General features: G+C 41.0%; 1 protein-coding gene across 4 annotated transcripts in view; it reads left to right on the forward strand.

Annotated features, from left to right (window-relative positions):
* Nucleotides 1-23155, forward strand: part of ARMH3 (armadillo like helical domain containing 3) — a 128818-nt gene that overhangs the window by 21706 nt on the left and 83957 nt on the right. For 3 of the 4 annotated variants that reach the window (XM_080347392.1, XM_080347394.1, XM_080347393.1), the window contains exons 12-20: nucleotides 244-290; nucleotides 980-1055; nucleotides 3634-3727; nucleotides 8576-8677; nucleotides 12925-12983; nucleotides 14369-14434; nucleotides 15526-15595; nucleotides 17117-17177; nucleotides 19995-20083. In XM_080347392.1, coding sequence (XP_080203518.1) covers nucleotides 244-290; nucleotides 980-1055; nucleotides 3634-3727; nucleotides 8576-8677; nucleotides 12925-12983; nucleotides 14369-14434; nucleotides 15526-15595; nucleotides 17117-17177; nucleotides 19995-20083 — 664 coding nt within the window. The remainder of the gene's footprint in view (nucleotides 1-243; nucleotides 291-979; nucleotides 1056-3633; nucleotides 3728-8575; nucleotides 8678-12924; nucleotides 12984-14368; nucleotides 14435-15525; nucleotides 15596-17116; nucleotides 17178-19994; nucleotides 20084-23155) is intronic. The other variant, XM_080347395.1, reaches the window with a different exon arrangement.

The raw sequence follows: 23155 nt of genomic DNA on the forward strand, positions 1-23155 counted from the left end.
TTTTTTTTCTTTTGTGATATGACAGGTGAAGCATTGGTCAATGACAGTAGTGCTAAACGAAATGTGTTTCTAGATGGGCATCCTGTTTCTCATTTGTATTTTGCTAGTATTAGAACGAAAGTTGTGTCTGTGTTTTGGATGAGAACACCTCTCCCAGGGCACTTTGATTTGGTTAAATCCATGTCTTCTCTCTTGTGAATGGCTTTCGTAATTCCTCCTGTGCAATGCTCTTTCTTTCCATAGGTGGGCAGCATGTTCATAGCAGATGCTGATGAGAAGATCTCAGTCCAGTAAGTGCACAGATGTTAGTTACACAACAGTTGGCAGCTCACCATGATGATCAACATGATCTGCTCCATCATGGAGCTGTTTTAATGTAGCAAAGCAAGCTAAAGAAATATCAGTTCCCTTGTAACTGAAATGGTACTGCACCTCTGAAAACAATGGATTCTCACTTAAGTGAGAAGGGTGCAACGGGAGGAGCCACAGCTGAATTGCTTGTAATGAAGTGTATATAAAAAAAGCCAGCCCAAATCTGTGGTTTTTTGAGGCATTTTTAGCATATAATAGACATACTGGAGGTGGCAGATGGGAAGTGATGGTTTGTGCATTCTTGTCCCCCATAATGTGTTTCCTAAATGAAAGGGGAGAAGTGATAGATATGAGGGTTTATGGTGTCTGTAGGAATGCCTTCCCTTAATAGAAAGGGCTTTAAAGGGAAAACACTGTTTGAGACTGAGCAACAAGGGAGAACTTCAGCAAGAAGGGAACAAAGACTGTAGTTGCGCTCTAAAAATAGCTATTTTTATGGATTGTTAAGTACTACTAATAATCAGAAAAAAACTGGATTGCAGAGGCAGAGTTTCATATAATTGAAAATGTATTCTTTCAGATGGGCCATGCTTCTGAAAAAGTTTGCTCTTGGGATTCTCATCTGGTGTTAGCCCTTAACTAGCTGTGCTTTTGTCTCTGTCCACAGAACAAATGAAGCAATCCTTCTGGCCCTCTATGAAGCTGTTCACTTAAACCGGAATTTCATCACAGTTCTGGCACAAGTGAGTTTCAGTGCAGTGTTTGCCCATTTCTTTGTAGTGGATGTCTTTCAGATTAGAAAGTCAAAAATGGAACTGGTAAGAAGACAAGTTTTCTTTTTTCTTATGCACTTGTCATAGGTGTAGATGGGCATGAAAGATCAGAAGCAGGCCAGGGCCTGGGTTTATTATTCTTTTAGGAAATGCTTCCAGCCTTGCTAGAAAATGAGTGAAGTTTTGAGGACACAGCTCATGTTAGAATGAGCTGTTTTTCCCACTGAATGGGAAGGGCTGTGTGGAATGGCCTATGGTACTGCCTTTAGTGAGTGTGCAGTGGGTGGAGTGGTGGGGGTAAGATTGCTGCAGCTAAGAAAGCAATTCATGCCCTTGGTAAGTTAGGGTTGAGGGAAAGAAGATGGTCTGAGTGTGCATGGACTGCGTGGTGTTGTTTGTCTAAGTATCCCCCGCTCAGGGACTAATTGACCTGTGAGAGCTGTTTTTTTCAAATACTGGTTTGTGTTCAAATTTCCTTGGAGAGCCCAATCCCATTTGCTTGGAACACTGTTGCCAGAACATGGCACTCCTCTTTGTGCTGTTTATGGCGAACAACCAGAGCTATGGCTGCCTTCTGCTCCATACCTCTGACCACAAGCATCTGGATGCTTTTCTGCACACAGTGTGAGTTGGCAAAGGCAGTTGTGGCTGGGGAGACAGGTAATTAGTCTGATTTGCTGATTGTGCTGCAGCTAGCTGGAAGGATAGCCTGATGGGTTGAGGAAAACTTCAGGTTTAGGCTTTTAATTTTGGCTTGTACGTACCACTGGTAATCTGTGAGAAAAATGACAAAATAGTTAACACCTTTCCCCAGTTATTTCAAGTCCTTAGAGTGCAGCCATCCATCACAGGCTAGACACTTGGCATGACAAAGGAGACCTGTGGTGGCTCCTGACAGTAGAAGTGATAGAAGAGGTCTGATAGGTGAATCTACTGCCTCTGAAGAAAGCTTCTTTTCCATGGGTTGTTAATTTGCTGAAGTCCCCTGTCTCTCTTTTCCCAAGTTATTAATTTCTGCTGCTTGTGAGAGATTTCTGCTCTTTCAGTTCTGGGTAATACCAACTTAGGCCTTTCTGTGGTCAAGATATCCCTGAGGGAAGAGAGGCCTTTGGCAGGAAAAGAGCAGCTGGAGTAAAGTCTCAAAAATAAAAGGACGAACTAGTTATTTGTCAAAGTGATCGCTGAGGAGGCCACTGGTTAGCGGGTTTAATTAAAGTGGAGGTCTGATGTTCTTGAGTGGATGGTCTGTAATCCTTCATTTAAGAGAGGGCAAGGTAGGTCATGCTGTCCTTTGGAAAAAATACTCTTAAAAGCTGGTGAATGCTCTTGTCTGAATTGGTGCCCATTGCCAGGGCCCACAGGAATGACTGACTACCTGCTGCTGTGTGGGCATGTAGGAAGAGCTGTGGTAATGTCTTGAAGCGTTAAGGTTTTTGTAATAGTGGCTTGTTAGTCCCCAGTTTTTGCTGCTAGGTGGCACTATTATCTCTCAACTGATGGTTAGTGTTTGGAGAAAAGAAAGGTAAACACCATAGCAAAATCTATGGAAGCAAATCTGTTTTATGTAAGATTTTAAATAGAAAATTGTTTTTGAAGCTTAAATCAGTAACTGTAATTATTTAAAATTGTCTTTGAATTGTGGTAGGTGTGTCTGTACATCCCAGAAAATTTGGAATTAGTCATAAAATGAGATATTCAAAGACAATGTGGAAGATACCTGCTTGTGAAAAATCCTACAGAACTAACGTCAAGTCAGCAGTTCTGTGTCCCTTTATTTTATTTTTAAATTGTGACTATGTATTAAGACGAAAGATACATTTATGTAAAACTTGTCCTGTGAAATGGACACTTTGTTTGGCAGCCAGACTTAAAATAGCATGGCAGATTGTCTACACTGTTGCCAGCGTGTATAGATCCAGAAGCTTGCAAAGAGTAAAGTCAAAGCAGTAATTAGGCAGGAAACTATTAACAAAGATGAAATGGGGAGAGTAACTGACTGATGAAAGCTGAGAGGATCGATAATGATAGTGTTATTTATGTTATGCACTCTTTTCCTGCAGTGCCTGGGCTTTATAGTGAGACAGGGAAGTAATAAATTGACATGATCTTTGCATATGAACAGGTGGAGGGCAGAAGTGAAGAGCATTTGCTTTTAGAAAGAGAAATAAAAGGATATTGGAGGAAGACTTCAAATGCACACCCTTGGGTTGTTTTGGGGAGCCTCGGAAGCTGTAAATGGTGTAGGCTTCTGCATGCCTTTTCCCATTTACACTGGGGAAGACCATTTAACCTCTCTGGGGACAGCCACCACTTTCTGATGTATTTGTATGTTTTGTGGAGTAAAGAAACGGATGTACAGTTTAATTGTAGATGTCCACGGTCAGGAGGCATAGCTTTGCTTTTAGAAGGAGAAGCTGAAGTTTCTTGAGACTTCCTTAGTTGTGTCTATTGTGTGAGAGTATGAAACAGGACAAGCAGCGATCTGTATGACTAGTGTTTCAGGAAGCTGTTGACCTGTGTATGTCTGGGCATTTGTGTTTTCTGCTAGAGCCATCCTGAAATGGGCCTCATGACAACACCAACAAGCCCGATTCCAATGACACCTGTCACTCCACTTGGAACCACCCCGCCTTCTTCAGATGGTAAGAAATATAATGATCTCCTGGGGAAAAACAATTAAAAACTGTAGAATAACTAGCAAAGCATTTTCTCAAGATGGCAACTAATGAGGTCTGGAGCAGATGTAACCTGGTAGTCTCCTCCTGGAGTGACTTGCCTTACTAAACATGAGCAAGATTCTTTGAATTGGATTATTTTTTTACTTGTATATGGAATAAGTGGAATTATGCTGATATTCCTTCTGAAAACAGTACTGTCCCAGTATCTGCATGAAGATACGCCCAGCCCGTTAGTTATTCTTTGTAGGCTTTTATTTTTTAATATTTCTAGTGTCAGATTCTTTGCCTGGGATTATTTGTCATTGAAACAGATTTACAGAGAATCACAGTGGATTCCTGCTTGTCCTTAATACATTTGTCCCAAGCTTTGAATTAATTGGGATTTGAATCCAAGCTGGACGTGGAGGTATTCCTCCCTCTTACTGCCTTTTCTCTGATAGGCTTCGTAAGTGACTGCTTGCCCTGAGGTCTTTCTTCTAAATGAGATGTTACATGTCCACATAACTACATTTTGAAATAATCTAAAATAAAACCCTTTTCATTTAATGTATGGATAGGTATAGCCTAGTTTAAGAGAATAAATCAAATGGCTTTACTGACATCCTCTAGATCTGAAGAAAGTGTTTAGTGAAGGAACAGGTTCAGTTTGAATAGAGCACAGTTTGGAAATATTTCTGGGGAAAAGCAGCCTAGGCTACTCAGTTATATCAGCTATTCAGGTCATTTGATATCCTAGTTAAGGATGATCCTCCTTGTGGATGAATTCTGTCTGGTTACCATGGATATCAAAAGCTTCAGTTAAAAAGCCCCCTATGTCTCAAGTCTCCATGTGCATATAACATCAAATGTAGAGGGACGGGCGTTTTGTGGGCGTCTGTTCAACGTGTTCATTGCAAATGTATCCTCCCACACACTGTATTATACAACTGACAGAATTTATGCTTACCTACATCCACAGCTTGCTGGCACTCTCTCTTTTTAATTTACAAAAAAAAACCCAAACCAAACCAAAAACCCAAAAGGAAAACAAAAACTCCATCCTGCTTTCAGCAGAGGCAGTGATCTTGTGAAGCTTGAGGCTTCTTGCTGCGTGTAAGGTGACTAAGTTTAAGGAGAGGAGCTGATCTTAATGTGCAGCAATTACGTCGGGAAATATTCATTATTTCTATTTGCTGTCACCGTGCTGATCCCTATTCCCAGTGACTTTTTTTTTTTGAGGACCTCAGCTCAGTTTGAGTGGTGGCACTTTAGTATTTTAAAGGTATGTCAAAAATTTCCACATTTTCTAAGGTCTTGCAACTCGGCTGGAAAATTTGCCTATGGCTGAGAGTTAGCAAGAGGCTTTTTGGCTTTGGAATTAAAAGATTGCTTTCTTCTTTTTCCTGCTTTAAAAAAAAAAAAAGTGTAGTTGAGCTATTTTCAAGTTACATCAATATGTAGAAATCCATCTGTGGGTTTCAGGCACGTTTTTATGCTGACTGGGATTAAAAATGGGTTAAAATTCTGGTTTGAAATTTCTCTGTAAGCCTATAGTGTGAATTAAGGCCTTTTAAAGTTTAAAAACGTCTATTAAAAAAATCAAGGTCTGTAGCATGAACCAGCATAAGCACTGGTGTGTTCTTCAGAGTGATTTCTTTTTTTTTTTTTTTAATGAGACTTTTGCTAGAAACTGTTGATCCATAATATGTAAATCAAGTGTGCCTGTCACCATAGTTATCTAAATGTCAGTTTACTTACTGTTGTTAAATATTCATTCACTGCGTTCATTGTAACAGCTCCAGGAGGACCCACTGGGGATATAAATACCTTCTTCAGACTTTTAGCGAAATCTTTGAGCTATTCAAAATATTGGGGGTGAAAAAGCTTCCAGTCTCGTTGCACAGACTTTGCCATCAGACTGGGCACATTAGCAATGTGTCAGGAGCCCCAGAGCTTCAAGACTGAATGGACTAAAGCAGCTCACACTTGGGGATGTGCCGCCTTTGGAAGCTAAAAGCCCCATTATCATTTCTTTGATGCAATTCGAACAGTGAGGTTACATTGATCTATTTGGCCTGTTGTTTCCAAGGGCTACAATTTTGTATTCAAGGTGATTGTATAATCCTGAGCTGCATGAGAAGCTCGGCTCTGCTCTGGGCCTCTCAGTGCTCAGTTTAAAGAATCCTGCATTTTACTATTGGTTCATCTCCTTCATCCTTCTGTGCCAGTGCTTGCCCCAGTTCCGGGATAGATAAACCTTACCTGCCTCATTTACAGGGTTACGGATTACAAGGCTTGAATTGTGAAAGGCAGTTTGTTAAAACAGACTTTTCCCTGAGCCAAAATACAGTTGCATACAGGATCAAATCACTTCCTTTCAGAGCACCAAACCTAGCCATCCAAAATTCAGATCTGAGTAATTCCTTCCTTCTTGCAAGGTCAAATCTCATCATAAATACCCATTTCTTTGGTCAAGAGTGAGAAAAATCTTGAGCATTCCTGAGGAGATATGGAAAAGAGACAATATAGTCTCTATAGATGCATGTCCTAGTGGTCTGCAGGTCTGTTTCTAGTGCAAAGGGAGCCTTATCTTAGACTGTCTTTATAGCTTGAAAAGAGAGAGGGCCTTCTGGCAATGGTAATTGAAGCCACCGATGACCTCCTGCATGTGAAAACCTGTGAGTTTGAGCTCCTAGGCAGCCAGAACAGTAGTTATTGCTGTGTCAGGACAGACTCAGAGCTGGAAAAGCTCCCCTTGACTCCTTGAATCTAGTGCCTCACGCTTGCAGGCACATCATCATGGAATCCCTTAAATTTGTCAAGTTCTGTCTCAGTTTGTTAAATTTGTTTCCCAATAACTCCTGTTGGGAGGCATTTTCAGCATCTTGTTTCTTGGTTGGAAATCTTCAGCTTTCCAACCTGCATTTCTTGTCAGTTTATACCCATTTATCGTGATGTTAACCTTACTTTGAAACGCGAGTAGCTCTTTTTCATACGTTGGGCTGCTCACCTATGTGTTTTTCTGTCTCATAAGAAGGGTACTCTGTTCCTCTGGTCAACCTACTAGTCTTTCTCTAAACTTGTTCAAGTGTGATTTCATCCCCTTTTAACATGGATTCAGCATAATTACACACAGTGTTTGGGACGAGGCCTCACCAGCATCTTGTGCAGGACATTAATGTGTTCCTGTCTCTGCTGGCTATGTTGTAGGACTGCGCTTACTCTTCAGTGCTTTGTGCTGGTAGCTCATCACCTCATGATCTGACAGTGTACTGTAGTATCACAGGGTTTCGTTTGCAGCTCATGAGCTCTCAGCTTGCCATGGAAATAAATCCCTGAATTCTTGACCTTACGCCTTGTGCTGTTGAATTTCGTCTTGTATTTATTATCTGGTCCTTGTTTTTGTCCCGTTCTTTGTGTGCAGTCTGATATTCCTCTGTGTTTACACATCCTAACTTTCTGCAATTAGCAAATTCATTAACAAACAGCTGTTTCTTGTGCCCAGGTCACTCACAAAAAAGAAAACTGTTCCCTAAACTGACACTTAAGGAATACAAGTAGTAACTTTTTCCCAGAGTATTAATTTCTCCAGTTGTTTCTCCTTTGACAGATCTTCACTATACTTTACATTTCTGTATTGGTTCACACCTATCTGCTTCACTCTTGATTTTTCATACAGAACTGCATTAAAGGCTTTATTGAAGTCCTCCTAGACTAGCTCCATCCATGTGGTGTGATATGTTTATTTTTTTTTGTCTGAGATAATTTATCTTAAAAGATATCAGACTTATCTGGCAGGATCTGCAGGTGAATGTGTGCTGCATCTTTCCGCTTTTATTTCCCCCGCTGCAATATTTCTCGTAAAGCGTTTCTGAGCGAGGAGGCTGAGAATGGCCCTTACGGACAGCGCAGGCTCAGTCATCAGTAAAAATGTGGCTCAGTCGCATGATAGATGTTTGACAGCTCATCAACTCGGTGCTTCAGGTGGTACATGGGGAGTGAGCAGGAGGCACACTGTGCAATTAGCTGAGTAATTGAGATGCCTTCTTGTAAAGTCTAAGGCAGATGATGTCCAGTGTTAAGATGTCAAAAGTGCAGCTGGTGGTAACAAGGAGCGTATCCTAGAGAAATGCCAATGAACTGCTGTTCTGCTTGCAGGTATGGAAGGTACATTTCTGCTCCCTGCTGTATTGTGATTTCTTTAGCACAAGAGATGATTACTTCTCCTTCTTGATTTTTATAAAACTGCTCTTTCTATCTCTCTTTTCTACCATTTTTGTCATGCAATAATTGTTACATTATTGTCTCGTGTTGCTTCTGCAAGAGAGGCTACTGTTTGGAGGGAAGAAAGGCATTGATGTGGACCTTTTGGAACTGAAATTCCAAAATTGCTGAAACAGAGAAGGATCTTTGCTGGGCATGTTTTTTTTCCAGACTACGAATGGTGTGAATGTTAGCTGTGTTGGTTGTAAAAACTAAAAGGATATCGGGTTAATAGAGTATCTTGAGCTCCCTAGGTTGGGAATGTTGATGAGTGCTAAAACAGCAGGCTGATCTTCTTCGGGGTGGCAGTGGGGGGCAGGACAGAGAGGGGTGTCACTTTGCTGAGTACCACAACATATAAGTAGAGCAGAAAAATGGCCTCTGGGGGAGTGGTACTGTTTAAGTCTTTGAAACAAAATCTTTGCTGGGTGGTCATGAAGGAGGAGGAGGTCAGGTAACCCTGCAAGTGAGCTGATCCTATCACAGATTTGTGAATCTGTGGCTTAGTTCTCTGTATAGTTATCTCTTGTATTTGAGGAGGTTAAATGTGTCTTATCTGCTTTGTTCTAGTTATAAGCTCTGCAGAGCTGCCTTTGGATGCTGATGTGCAAACTAGCAACCTGCTGATAACCTTCCTGAAGTACAGCTCGATTGTGATGCAGGACACAAAAGGTAAATTCTGTTGATGCAGCAAACAGTGCTTCTTGAAGTCAGGAGGGCCTAAGAACATGCCTAGTGACTCCAGAAATAAAGTTAACTGGAGTCCCTTTAGAGGACTGAAGATTCCACCTTTTGAGAAAATGAAATGTTTTCTTATTGCAAGATAAGAGTTATGAGATGGGGAGACACCTAATTCTGACAGGAGAGAAGTCAAATGTGGAAAGAATAGAATAATAATAAATAATAATAATAGTAGCTAATAATCAAGTCTGTCCCTATGCAGGAGGTGTGAGCATATCTGATTTCCAGCTACCTAGGAGAGAGGAGAAGTCATGTACCAGCAAACTGTATTTTTGAGAACATTTGGAAGCTGACACAGGAGGCAAAGCTCAGCATTTGGAGGAAATATTGAATTTGTCCAGGCAGGCAGTCAAATTGTACCTGGTTGTCTTGTTCTTGTTCAGTATGCAAAGTAGTTGAGGAAAAAGTGAATAATTGAAATTAGGACCAAGAAAGATTTCATGAAAATGTTTAGCACACCCCTCAAAGTGAAGGCAGACTCAGGTTTACCTGTATCTTTCTCAGAGGTGTTGCTAGCAGGTTGGATAAAGACACTGATAATGGAGCATCGTTTTTAGACTGTCCATTCCAGCGTTTAACTATTGTGAGAAAGCTTCATGTGCATCCTAAATATTTTGCTATGATTTAAATTAATTACTAGTGATCTTCTCCAAAATAGCTACTGAGAATGGATTATTTCTTTCCTCTTTGTGACAGGCCTTATGTATTTGAAGTCTGCTTTCATGTTTCCTCTTGCTTTTGTCTTTAAGCTAAAACACCTCAATCTTTGCTCAGTCATTTCTTCTAGATTGCACGCATGAGGAGGGCCCACCAGATCTGTCATCATTCTCATTTGGTTTTCTCAGGGTCTTTCTCACTGATCCAACTCTGGGATGGAACAATTCTATGTTTTCGAATTTGGCTTCTGCAGTTACTAGTCACTCTAAGATGAAAAGTCTGCACAGGGCCTCAGGAATTGCCAGACTGGATTAGTTTCAGATGGAGTGAAATCTGATAGAGGGGATTCCTTACTAAACAAGCCAGCAAGAGAGGAGTTTATTCTTGTATGAGACAGGAGTTAATGTTTCTTTCTTTACTTTGGTTCTAGCTTGTATAACATATGAAATTTGTGTGGCTTGTAGACTTAATCTCCTTGTCAACATGGTAATATGTGACAATGAGCTCTACTGACTGATTGTTTAAAAAATTGTGCCTTCCAAGCTGGTGCTTATGCATTCTAGTGGGTATGTTCCTGTCCTTATATTTTGATGATAATGGGGCCCTGCCTAACTTTTTTTTCTTCTTGTGTAAGACCAAGCATGTGACACCAATATAGCCACAAGAGAAGAAGAATGAATATGTCTAATTTACTCCATGTGTCTGGAGACAGGTGGGGACAAGTGGGAGCCTGGTTTGTTCCACATCCAGGACTAGATGTTTGCTTTGGTCGTTTTCTAGAGAACATAACTTAATAGATTGCGTTTGCTAGATCTTCCTCTTGTTTTCTCTCTTGTGTCAGTCAGACGCAGCTGCTTTGGGAGAAACAAAAACTCGGCATCATTTTTTCTCATCAGTAAAACAGGGTTCACACTGATATACCTCCCCGTAGGAAGTGGTCTGCTTTGTTCCTTTAATGAAGGATGCTACGAAAGCACAAAGTGTCTGTGTGAGTAGCTGCCGCATAGCTGCTGAAAATGGCATGACGTTCACATCACACTGTCTGAAGGTAGAGTACTTGTTGTGAAACAGGAGCCCTTACAGCATGGTCCCCAGGGAAAGAAGTGGTAGCAGCACCTACAAAAATATACAGTGAGACCTTACAATAGAAAAATATCAAGGCTCTGGTGTATCAGAGTTCTTTGAGGCCAATTCTCCTGCTTTGCTGGAGTAGAAAACTTTTCACTTAAACATTTTAGCTGAGGTAAGGAGTCATAGGAGAGACTTTTAACTCTCCCATTCCAAAATTCCTCTTCATCTTGCTTAGTGCAGCAAGATTAAATCAGCACACTTTAGGGCACATCTTGTTAGTAAATATCTGTCCCTCAGCAGCATAGAAAATAAAACAAAAAGAGGTATTAAACTAGACAGAACACCTAGCTGAGCCCATTCTATCTATTTTTATAGATTACCACATACACATTAGCTAGCTGTTGAGGATGTTTCTTCACCCTCGGTTTCCTGAAGCAGAGTCTCGCTTACAAATTCCAGACATTCCTCTTAAGTAATTTATTTTGAAAGGTATAGCAGTAGAAAGCAGCTCGAGCTGAGTGCCACCAAAGAGAGTCCCCAAACAAAGAAATCCCTGGGTACTTATACCCTTACAGTCTCAGTTTCCCACCTCTCACTTGCCAGCTTGGGCCAGTTGTAAAATTAGAGTTTCAGCTGTCCCCATTCTTCATTGGATCCCTTCGTTTTCATCAGGTTGGCCATTTCTTACCTCTGTGGGTGGCTGTTTTTCTCTCACTGACCAGCCTGGATGTCAATGTAGGTGCTGTTCTGTCACCTGCTTTTTGTACCTGCAACTGGAAAGCTGAAAAAGGTTCTTGGTCTCCCTGGCAATAGCCAAAACATTAGTATGTTCTCACATTCTGCTGTTTCTTGTTTCTAAATGTGCTATTCCGTTCCTTCACTTATCTCTAGGGATGGATGCAGCTTCTGCTGACAGTCATAGCTCCCTTATCTTCTGGCTCGAACTGACTCTGGGGCCCTTCTTTGCCTAACTAGGTTAAAAGTTTGACATATCGAAGAAAAGTTCACAGCTTGCGGCCTAAGGCTTGCAGCAAATTTTGTTCCTTATGCCAAGTGAGTTATGCTAAGGAAGTTCTGTAAGAAGGGGTATAGCAACTTGCATGATAGTCCTGCCCTGGAGTGCTTGGGGAAGCCTCTTGATTGTACAAGCACAATAGTTCAATAAACTGAGGCCTGGACATAGGCTAAGCTGGTCTATGTTTCCTACCACTAGCAAAGTGTTTGTAAAAGTGACCTGCACAGATGGAAGGAGTTTGACTACTGCCATCTTCTGATTTATATGAAAGTGGTTTGGCTGTTTCAGATTTCCCTCTCCTCCAAGTTTGACTCTAAGGCAGGTGTCTGAGATGGTGTGTTCAGTAGTCTTAGGCTTCAGAGAAGCTATTGGAGTGTGAAGTTTTAACCTTCCTCAGAATTTAGTTTTTAGGCATGTTGTTGTGTTTGGTTTTCGTGGTTTTTTTGTTATTGTGGTTTTGGGGATGTGTGATATCAGTGGTTTGGTTTTTAAGAAAAAAGTTTTTTGTTTTTTGTTTTTAAAAAGAGCTTGATTGCACAATGCCTTGAACAACCTGATCTTAGCTGGCCCTGCTTTGGGCAAGGATTAGACCAGAGATTTCTTCCGTCCTAAGTTACTCTATGTTTGTAGGTGTTACTCTATGTTTGTGTGTATCTTGGTCTTTTTTGTTTACCTTTGTTTAACCTTTTTTTTCAAGGTTAAAATTGAGAGAGAAAAGTTTTAAATAATCCAAAATAAAATTTTTGTTCTTCTGTCTTAGTCCCTCTGTTTGTGAGTCTCTCAGCCCTCCAGTTGTCTTTCAGGGCAAAAGCTGCTTGAAGTTGTAAGCTGAATAACAAGCTGAAGAACATGATAAGGGTGGAACTCCTTTGTTTTGAAATGCTAAGTCTTTGCAGGCTTCCTCCTTTCATGGTTTTGCACAGAGCAAAGTAGGTCATGTCTCAGTATTGGGGTTAAAGCTTAGGACTTTGAGCATAATGTTGGGAGTCATTCTGCTACACTATGCTGTGCCAAAGCTTTGCTGCTTGTTTCATAACCTACAGCAAAGGTGATCTTTTTCTTTCCGTCTTGTCGGAGAGAGGGAAAAGTGCATCTCTGCTGTGACAGAAAGATGGGGACTAACTGCAGTATTTAGAATATCTGTGGAAGTAAAAGTAAATGAGACAGAAGCTTCACTGATAGTTACAGTGCTGTTGGAGGTTCAAATCAGAAACTATGCTGTTGGCTCAGACTGGTGAAAAATTGGTGGGGTTTAGTGGTCAGGCTGGAGAGCGAGTGCTTACTGAGAGTAGTTAGACTGTTAGCTGTCATGGAGGAGGCAGGAGCATGAAAAATCTCCAAGGCCAGGCTTTTCTCTTGCTACAACAGCTATCTCACTTTTCAGCATTGTTAGGCTTGTGTGGCTCGTGCAGGACTTGTTTTTTCTTCTTTGCAGACGAGCACCGGCTACACAGCGGCAAGCTGTGTCTGATTATCCTGACGTGCATAGCAGAGGTAGGTTTCTTGTGTGACGTCCTTCAGCAGATGGTGAGTTACAGGGTGCATATCCCCTGCCTCCTGTTGACCAGGAGCTGAAGATTCACAGTGGTAGGGAGGACTTCAGGCACTGCAGTACTGATGCAGTACTGTTAAAATTATGTTGAAACATGAAAATGGTATCATTTTATTTGGATTAGCCAGCTTCCAGGGATGAAGAGAGAAAAGAAAGGAACATAAGCCTTTTCTCTCCTAGCTGCTGAATGACCTTGCAGTGTGGCTTTTAGATGAGTAATGTGCTAACGGCTTTCAGCTTGGTGCTGCTCCTGGTGAATGTGGGCAATGCCATATCCCTTCTGCCTAAGAAGGGTATGAGTGTGAAAGAAAGCTGCATGGTTGTGGGTCCCTACAAGCAAGACAAGTAGCAGATGTGGCAGTAGGGTGAGAAAGCAGCATCACAGAGCTATGTCAGCACTCCTGGCCAAGTGTAGTCCTGTCTCATGGGAAATGTATACTAATGGCTTGACCAGTGTCCTGAGTGGTGATTGAGTTTGTGTGGCATTTGCATTTTGCTTGCTTGCAAGTACAGACCTTTCATTCTTAACAAAGAATAAAAAGCAGTGATGTGTTGATAGCCTGTGTAAGGATACTGAAGTAATGTTTCTTCAGGGTGCAGTCTGTAAGCAAATAATCTGTGCTTCAGATGTTTATGATTAAATTATTTTGGAACTTGAGTACTTGATGTGGATGCATAGATAATACAAGATAAGATACATGATAAGATAGATGATAGGATGCATAGGTAATACAAGATAAGAAATTCTGTTTGTATATATCAAGGACATGTTTTGGTTCTGGTATTAAATGGAGGGTATATTTATTACCCAACCTGGCTGTGCATTATGTGAAGGTATCACTTTGATTTAAAGCTGGTCTTTGAATGCACTTTCCCTGAGGAGTGGGACAGCTGATAATAAACCTACCTGCAGTAACCTCTGGCATGATAGGTCCATCAAAATACTCATATAAACCTTTGTGCACACAGTCACAGGGACTTGAGCACTGGAGAGCCACCACATGTTAAAAGCCACCAGCACTTGTTAAAATCTTGACACTGTGGTGCATGCAGTCCAGAGTTTGGGTGAGCAAAAGGAGGAGAATGGAAAATAAATTGCTCACAAAACAAGCACTAGTGCAGACTTGGTTAAAGTGGAATTGGGATGAGGAGGTGATTTACTTTTGTGTGGGTGGAGACAAGAGGAGGTGACAGGTGGCTTTCTAACCTTATAGCTATATGTTGGGAGTTTTACACTGAAACACCTGTGATTTGAGAGGCAAATAGAAGGTGTTGGGTACTTGGTTGGCTACTCATATATTTTCTCTTTTCTTGCTCTTCTTAATAGGATCAGTATGCTAACGCTTTTCTCCATGATGACAACATGAATTTTCGAGTAAACCTACACAGGATGGTGAGTCTTTTCCTCCAGATGGTCTGTTTTCTCTTTGAGAGAGAACACAGAGGATTCGAGTCCCTGTATGTTGAAAACTGTGTCACAGACATGTAACCTAAATTGCTAAGGCATGTGGAAATGCTGGGAGAAAGGCAGTAGTTGGGGAATGATTGTTTTATTTTTTTTTAAATCATTCTTAAAATGTCTCTTTAAAAGAACACTCAGGAATTCAGAGGCCCGTGTAGCTGGGGAGTAGCTGTGTATTATGAGGTGTCTGATGAAATCAGTGACAGAGAGAACGTTCTGCCTTAATCTTCAGCAAGTATTGTGATATACTGATAGCCACCTGGAGTTACACTAAGTGCTGTAATTTGGCTTATGCTTCATCCTGGGTGGGGTGACTCACCTTCAGTGGGTAAAGTATTTTTTCCAGAGCTTTTTCCTATAGGTATCTGTGGAGAAAGTATCCTTACCTGCGTCATGAAACTATGTAGTTACAAGTAACTTGAATGGTTATCATAACTTGATGTGTTCTGCTTTTGTGGTACTGGCAAGTTCCTCCTCATCTGACAGTGAAGCAGCACTTGGAAGTGTCACTAGTTTAGGACAGAAAGAAACATCTTGCTTTTTATAGTGAGTGTACGGCAAGAATGCTAGTCATTTCCACCTAACAGCAAACTTGCCATTCAATTAGCCTTTCTGGTCTGTTACAATAAAGACCAAAACCATTTAATACTGCCCATGGTGTTAAGAATGCAGATCAGATTCTGGATCAGGAGTAAATCAGTGTGTTAACTGAGGGGGAGGAATTACTGTGTGTGGTGGGGTTTGGTTTTGGTTTTTTTTTTGTTTGTTTGTTTTTTTACCCCTGTGATATAACAGTGCCCTTGAGTTACATAGCTAGATAAACAGAAACCAAATGGTCAGCATGCTGAAAAGCAGGCACAATTTTGCTCCAGCCATTGCCTTTAGTATTAATATAGGTGAGACAGCAGTTGGAGAAAAAGAGAAGCCTGTGCTGATGGTACTATTTGCATGAAAAATACAGTAATACACAGAATGTCACTTCAGGCTTCTACTGACTTCTTTTCATCCTCTTGTGTTTGAAGCCAATGAGACATCGGAAGAAAGCAGCAGACAAGAACCTGCCCTGCCGCCCGCTGGTGTGTGCGGTGCTCGGTGAGTGTTGTTACAGTACGTGTGTGCTTGTGGTTCCCAAAACATCTTTTGTTCTGCAATAGAAATATGAGATTTGTAGGTTAAGGGGAGGGGTGGATGGTTTTAAAAGGAAGGTATTTACGTACTGAAGATATTTCTAGCATCGGACTATCCCTCCCTATACCTGGCTGCCTTTCAGAGAAATTAAATCCAAGATTGCTGCTCTGTAGCAAGAAATCCTGTATAGATTTACTGTAAGTTTTACAGCAGCCTGTTTGTCCCTTTTACCTGATAAGTAACAATTAGGAGGGCAGTGGATTAACAAATTCAGTGTTACAGGTGAATGTAGGAACAGTTGGTCGCAAGTATTTTATAGATTATATAATGAGGGCAAACCTACAGAAAGCACATGTTTGGGGGAAAGTGTTTGGCCTTTTCTGAGGGGAAAAAAAAAAACCAAACCACAGTAGGAGCGTCAGTAGCTGGGTCTGGGTTTGCCAGTGGATTTGGAAGCACGGTTGAAAGCTTTTCACACAGTGAATGGTTAAATTCTGACACTCATTGCTGTGGAGGCCAAAAGCGTAAATGGGTGCAGCAATGGATGGAGCCTGGATCCCTGTGTGACTCTTAAGCCTGATGATATGGCAGCAGTCTCAAACTCCAGCATTTTCAAACAGGTGATTGTTGAAGCCAAGATACAACAGCTGTGTGAAGAATCTTTCTAGACCTATCAGATTTCATGAACTTTCTCCCTAGGCTGTTTTTAGGCACTATCGAGTCATATTGCTGGGCTATTACCTAGGAGGTTACATCTCACAATTGTTACCACTGGCACGGGTTAAGCGTTTTATGCTGAAGTTGTGTAGGGCAGGGAACACACATTCAGTTAGTGTTTATTAGCAGAACCATAGTAACTTATCTCTTTCAATTGTGTTTCGATACTCTTTGCCTCTTATCCTCACACTTGGAGCCCTTAAGTGTTAGAAACATTATCCTTTTTATTTTTTTTTTCTGAATGACTCTTAAGCTCAGCCTGTGTTGAGATCAAACTAGATTTACTTGCTTTGGAATTTATTTTAAGGAAAAATAGGTGTTCTCTACGATATCTTTAAGTAAACATCTAGGGTATGTTTTGTGTTGTTGCTGGTAGGAATGATTTTCTAAAATGTGATTCTAAATGGAATTTTGCATTAGTGACAAGGCTTGAAATATAAGAGCAATTCTAGGCATCAGAATTTCTGGTGTATTCTTTATTTGACTAATAGTGGAGTAAAAGATATAGGGAAGCAGAGTCTCAAAGCAAATTACATTATATGCCCTCAGTTTCCAGTAGTTTGTTTTTTGTATTTTTTTTTTTAATTCCAGAGGATGTCTAATTCTCTTTAAAACAAATTTTTAAAAAAGGTGAAATTTCTCTCATCTAAGCAGGACTCTTGTCTGATAGAGGCAGGTGGGTGGGGTAGTTTGACTTCCTCATTGTTACATGCTAGAAGTTAACCATAGCTAGCTCAATACTTACTTGATCATTTTCTTTTCTGTCAGATTTGATGGTGGAATTCATTGTAACACACATGATGAAAGAATTTCCTATGGATCTCTATGTGTAAGTGTCTCTGGGGTAACTTGTTATGATTTCATTTGAAGTTTGAATTTGGGTGGAATTCTAGTCATAAAGCAATCCTCTGGCTGAAATAACACTTTGTGGCTGGTGGGGAGCAGGATGGCTTTTCATGAACTCTTCCAGCAACTTTTTCTACTTCTAAAATGCACTGTGTGCCAGAAAATTGAAAGCAAAATGAATTTCAACCTTTCAGACCGATTTCCTCATCTACTTGATCAAATACAAAGAGCTTTTCAATCTGAAAGAAGTTTCGTAATACACAGTCGTTGCAAGAGTCCCTACTTCGAAAAGCTGAATCTTAGTCTAGAAACTGAAAAGACACCTTTGAAAAACCAAAGGCGACTGACGTGAGGCCTGGGGGGCAGCGTGAGGTGTGGGAGAGAGGTTTAAGCCTGAAATAGGCTGCTAGGCAGCAAGGGGTAAAACTTAGCAATGGGGAAAAGGAGAGAAGAGGACAGGGCTACGCATGAGCACTCCATGTCCCAGGAGGCTCCTTGAATGCTTTGTTCTGTTTTAGCCTGGAGGGCAGAAATAGGATTTCGGCAGATCGTTGGCTTCGCTCTGACTGTTTGTACAGTACTGAATTTCCCCAAGGCTTGAACAGCACTACATTCTGTAGAAGAGATAAAGATACATAACCTATGTAAGGTGTTTTCCTTTAAGGTGACTTTTTAGCGTGTTCTGAATTTGCCCAAATAACCCTACCACTAGGGTGCCTTTGCAAGAGTTGTACAGTTCAATTTTGAGTTCGTGAAAAATGTTTTTTAATGATATTTACAGAATTAGTTGTAGTTGAGTATAATGCATTGGAATTTCACAAGAAAGGTATGAAATACTTGGGCTCAAAAGTAAGGTCACATCTAGAAACCCCAGGAGAATGAAAATAATGAGCAGTAGAACCCATCAGCAGACATCTGTATCCATTCCTTTTGGCATGTTTGTGCAGTCCTTTTGTTACACTCCTGTCTGAAACCAGCCCATAGCAGGCGCGGTTATTGCAGACCAAGTGGGTGTTCTGAATGCACAAATAGCGTCATTCTTCTCTGCAATACATTTAAAAGGTGACAATATGAAGCTGAGAAATCCTGGTTGCTTTGACCGAGGGTGTTTTTTGTTCCATTATGTCTATTACAAATCTTTGGCACAATGCTAAAAAACAAAGACCACCCCACCAGGATGGATACCTTCCTAACTAAAGCAGTTTCATAACTGAAGCAGTGTGGTTTGGGAGTCTATAGGCTGGTAGCTGGTGCTCTGGCGAGGATACTAGGACTGTTGTGCCCTTCCTCATCCCTCCTCTTCCATGCCTTGATTTTGCTGAGAAAGCTGTAGGCTACTGAATACAACCACAAGGTTTCAATGCTAAGGTGTGTCTGCAGAGTATTTTGCATTAACAGCTATTGTAATTATAACAAAATGGGTTTTAGCCACTACCAGATTCTCTCTGATCAGTGCCTTAAACAGGTTTTTTGTAGAGGCCAATTTTATTCTTACAGCCACGCAAATACACAGGTGGAAAGGTAGTGGGCTTTGTCTGGTACCAGTAACATCAGAAATAGCAGGTCTCTCCCCAGAGCAATTGCTGTTCCTGATATGAAGACAGCTGTCTGAATTTATGAGAATCCAAATTGAAATACAGCACTTAATGTGATGCTCGGCTATCATAGATGGTTTTACCTTGATTCATTTAAAGTTAGTTTCAATCCTTACCCCATCATGGTATTTTTGGGATCATCTAGCAGTCTGAAAAAAAAATGTATACCATCTACATATTATTTCTTAAGGCTGTTTAAAGCCTTATTTTGAGCACTTCACTCCATTTTGAATAAATGCCATGCTTTTTTTTTTAATTTCTGTGTTTGCTATGTCGTGTATTTCAGTAGCATCTTTTCAGAGAAATGTTGATATTAATGAGATAATGTGTTTTTGAGAAAGAAGGATTTTGGGCGAAAAAGGAGTTTTTCCTTTTTGAAGTCTTCCTTCTGTTTTTTTCACAATGTCCATAACTAAAAATAGCTTGGTCTAACAAATTCAAATTTGTAGCTATTTTTCTGTCTTGTCCTTAATGATAGCTAGCACTGGAGAATTTACTCTTTATATTGTATATTTAGTTCTGATGGTATTTGTGAAGAATATTAGTGCACCTAAGAGTTTGGATGAACACTAGATGCTGTAGAGACCGACATGCTTTGGAGGCTTCACAAGTATACCAGCTGTACATTGGGGGATTTCAGAGCTTGTAGGTGTGTTGCTTGATCATTTCAAAGCTCATACTTACTTTGTTTGTTTAAGGAGAGCGGAAATTTTGTCAGAAAACTTTCTTTTTTTTGTGTAATTAAACTGCATACCTCAGCAAAACTGAAAATCCTGCAGTTTGTTTGACTTTGTCATTTCTGTTAGCCTCATCATTTGGGCCAAAGAAACTGAAAAGCTCCGTTGTGTCTCATACATACGGAGCCTGCAAGTTAAGTGATTCCTTTTTTAGAGCTTATGAGGTCCTCAAATAAGGGCAGCAAAGAGTGGAAGGTATTGATTAAATATAAACAACAAACTTGGATCTGTAGTCGGTCCAATCATGTTGAGCTAAAACTGGTATACAGGTGCCTTTCTCTCCTCTCATCTGGTTCTTTCTTGTAGGTGTTACTTCCCTTTAGGAGCCTAAAACCACAAGCCCCTTCCTCCTCTGACAGGCTTTGAGTTTGTCTGTTTCCCAGCTGCTGATTTTGGAGACATTTCCAGGTTCTATGTGGAATTGCTGAGAAATACAATGTAATTGATGGTTTGCCATCTCTTTTCCAGACGGTGCATTCAGATTGTGCACAAGCTGCTGTGCTACCAGAAGAAATGCAGAGTGAGGCTTCATTACACCTGGAGGGAGCTCTGGTCAGGTACTTTGCATCTGCAGAGACAGTCAAATATGAAAAGCCCAGAGTGGGTGGCTGTTTGGTGGCTGTGACTGCTTGTTCTATTGCTGCGGGGTTAAACAGCAAGCAGCAATTCTGTTAAAGCATCTTTATTTTGCTTCGTAGTTGCTACATGCAAATTACCTCTTTGGAAAGCCAGGTCATTATCATAATAGTAGCTAATTTACTTTCTTGTCTGGCCATGATCACCATGGTATCCAAATGTCTTTGTTTTTCTGTTTCGTTACCTGAGTCCTTCTTCACCTGATTGGAGGAATGGATTTATGTTTTATGCAGCAGTGTTCCTCTCAGACATTTGTGAGTGGAAATGAAGTAGGCTCTTGGGTAAAGGCAGGTGGACCTTACGTTTTGCTGTAAGAGATGGATACATATAGTGTGTGTAGCTGCTTCTGTAGAGAGCAACCTAGAAATGTCAGAGGGAGGGAAGAGAGGCTTTTAACTCTGACCTTTGCAGTGATGGTAGTTAGTCTGGTTCATGTCACTGGTATCCTGAGATAGGTAAGTATTATGGAGTTTGACTCGTAATCTAGCAGATGTAGCTTTGTAGGAGTGTTTAAAGATGCCATCGTGTGGGAGGTCTGAAGAAGGGGGTAGGAGAATGGATTATGAGACCTAACAGGCTTCTATCATGGATATGGTCTGTGCTTCTGTTCTTATTTTGCAAGCAGTGAAGTATCTCAGGGAAGTACACTTAATCCCCTCGCTGTTGTGGCTTAAACAAGAGGTTTATGAAAATTCAAGGGAACGTGGCCCTAACTGTGTATTCCTGGAGCTGTGCTTGAGACCTAGCATCAGTGACTTGGCTGGTGTATTGCAATTCCCATCAGAAATCTGGGAGAGGATGACTTTTGAAAAAGGTGGAGATGAGTGGTTTGTGAAGCTGTTCTCAATTAACGCTGAGTACTTCCCTTCAGTAGCTTTGCACAGCTGAGTGCAAACTATCCGAGTCACTTGCAGTTATTAAATTGTTACCTTGTGTGATGTGTGGCCCATTCAGACTTCCGAAATTATTCCTGCAGAAGGTGAAGTGGGTGCCCCTAATTAAGGGATTAGCAATTTTTCTTTTTGGTGATTTTCTTCAGAACAGAGCCCCTAGAGGCATGGCTGCAGTGTAGTGCTGGTTGTGGAGAAGAATATGTACAATATAGATGTTTGTTGTGAATAGAAATTGCATCTGACGGTGTGTGTGATGTCTTAGTAGTTACCAGTGAACCAAATCCATTCCTATTTGGCCGGGCTGAGCTGGGTCTTTCCTACTTGCTGGAAGTATGGAAGTCTCAAATACAATGCCTTTTGCTTGAAGGTACTGTTCCACAGTTTGGGGAGCACACTCTTAGGCATCTTTCAGTCCTTAATTTTCCTTATTTTAGGTGAAAAAAAAAAGTCGTTGCTAAACACAGAGATTTAGTATCCTGGGATATTCTTGTTAGCTGTCTCTAATTAGCTGATATTTGTATAGTGCTTTGGAAACTTCAAGTGCCTTAGAAGTATTAAGTACTGCACATGCTTCAAAAGCAAAGCAGTAAAGTAAAAAACACACAGGTCAGTCAGGTTTCTGTGAAGGACCTGGCATGTCTGCACACCTGATGGAGCTGAAGATCTCCATGCTTACTGTAGATTTTTGTGTGTTTAGGGAGATACTCTCATACAGGAGTAAATTACAGTAAGAATGTTTCCAATTTTTTTCTTATAGGATGTTGAGGTGAACAGAGAGATTCTTCAGCAGCTGCTTGGTGATTCATAGCGGCTGGAGGGCCCTGGGTTGAATGCTACGTGCACCTGTAAAAGGGCACGTCCTGGCTGCTCCAGGTGTGTACTTCTAGAGTGCCATATGTAGCAGGCTAAATGCTAATTGCCAGCCCTATCTTGAGATATTTCATAATTAACTGCTGTCCTTGTCAAGGCTGCTCTTTGATTACCCAGAATGCTGCCACCTTTGATGTGAAGGAATGGCTATTTTTCCCGTCTTGATTTGACACGTTATTCCAAACCAAAGCATAGGGATTTCTGGATTTATTTTTCCTCTGTGTGAGCATATTCCCCTTCAGGCTTCTATTTTTGGATTGAAGAATTAGTTACCACTGCCGGATGAGCAGCTATTCATGGTGAGGTTTGAGATCTCGGGTTGCCCCATCAGGTGTGCTTTTACAGGAGGTCTTCAAGCCCACACTTGTCTTCTTGAATGACAAGGTGTGTGATGACTGAAGCAATGCCCCTGTTGTGCAGCAGGGATAATAGTAATGGAAGCCCCCCAACAGAGCTGAGTGGAACAAAGAAGCTGGAGGGAATGGGTGTAGAGAAGTACTGAAAAAAAAACCCCAAGCCAAAGTGAATTCTACTTGGCATGTAAGAAGAGGAGAGTTATTTCAGGCAGAAAATTGAGTGGGAGAGGAAGACAAAAGGAATACTGTGGGGTGGGTAGTCAGTATAGGGTGCGAAGGAACTGAGATAAGAGTGGTAGGTGGAAGTAGTAGCAATGTATGGAGCCTTCTGTTCACATACCAATTCTAATGTTAGCTAGTCTCTAATTAAGGAAAGCCACTTGTGTGTCACCTGACGGAAGGATGCTCCTCCATTGTGGGTGCTTCGTCTTGAGTATGGAAGGCCAGCAGCACTTTGAGAAAGTTTCTGCATTTCCTTTCTTGATGTTAAGTTACAATGATTGCAGTGGAGCCAGGTGTTTGGCATCTCTCAGGACTCATCGGGCTGTTTGCGCAGTTTGTAATACTTTATAGATTTTTGGATACACCACTATGTGGCACATTGCTTACATACGATCTTGCTTCTGTTGGACTTCCTTTTTCAACATCTGAGCCTGAGGAAGAGAATATTGTGACTGAGTCCTTGGTTGTGATCCAGCTTTAGTTTCCCTATTAGGTTAATTCTTTCATATTAAGTCAAGGGTTTGGGACCTTAATAATACTTAATACAGTATAAGTCTATAATTGTGCTGGCCAGATGACTAAGAATGGTTAGCTGACAGAGAATGATGCAGAGGTTTGAGAGCTGGAAGCGAGACTGACAGAAAGGAAGATC

Source organism: Nesoenas mayeri (assembly GCF_963082525.1).
Source record: "Nesoenas mayeri genome assembly, chromosome: 7".
NCBI lineage: Eukaryota > Metazoa > Chordata > Aves > Columbiformes > Columbidae > Nesoenas > Nesoenas mayeri.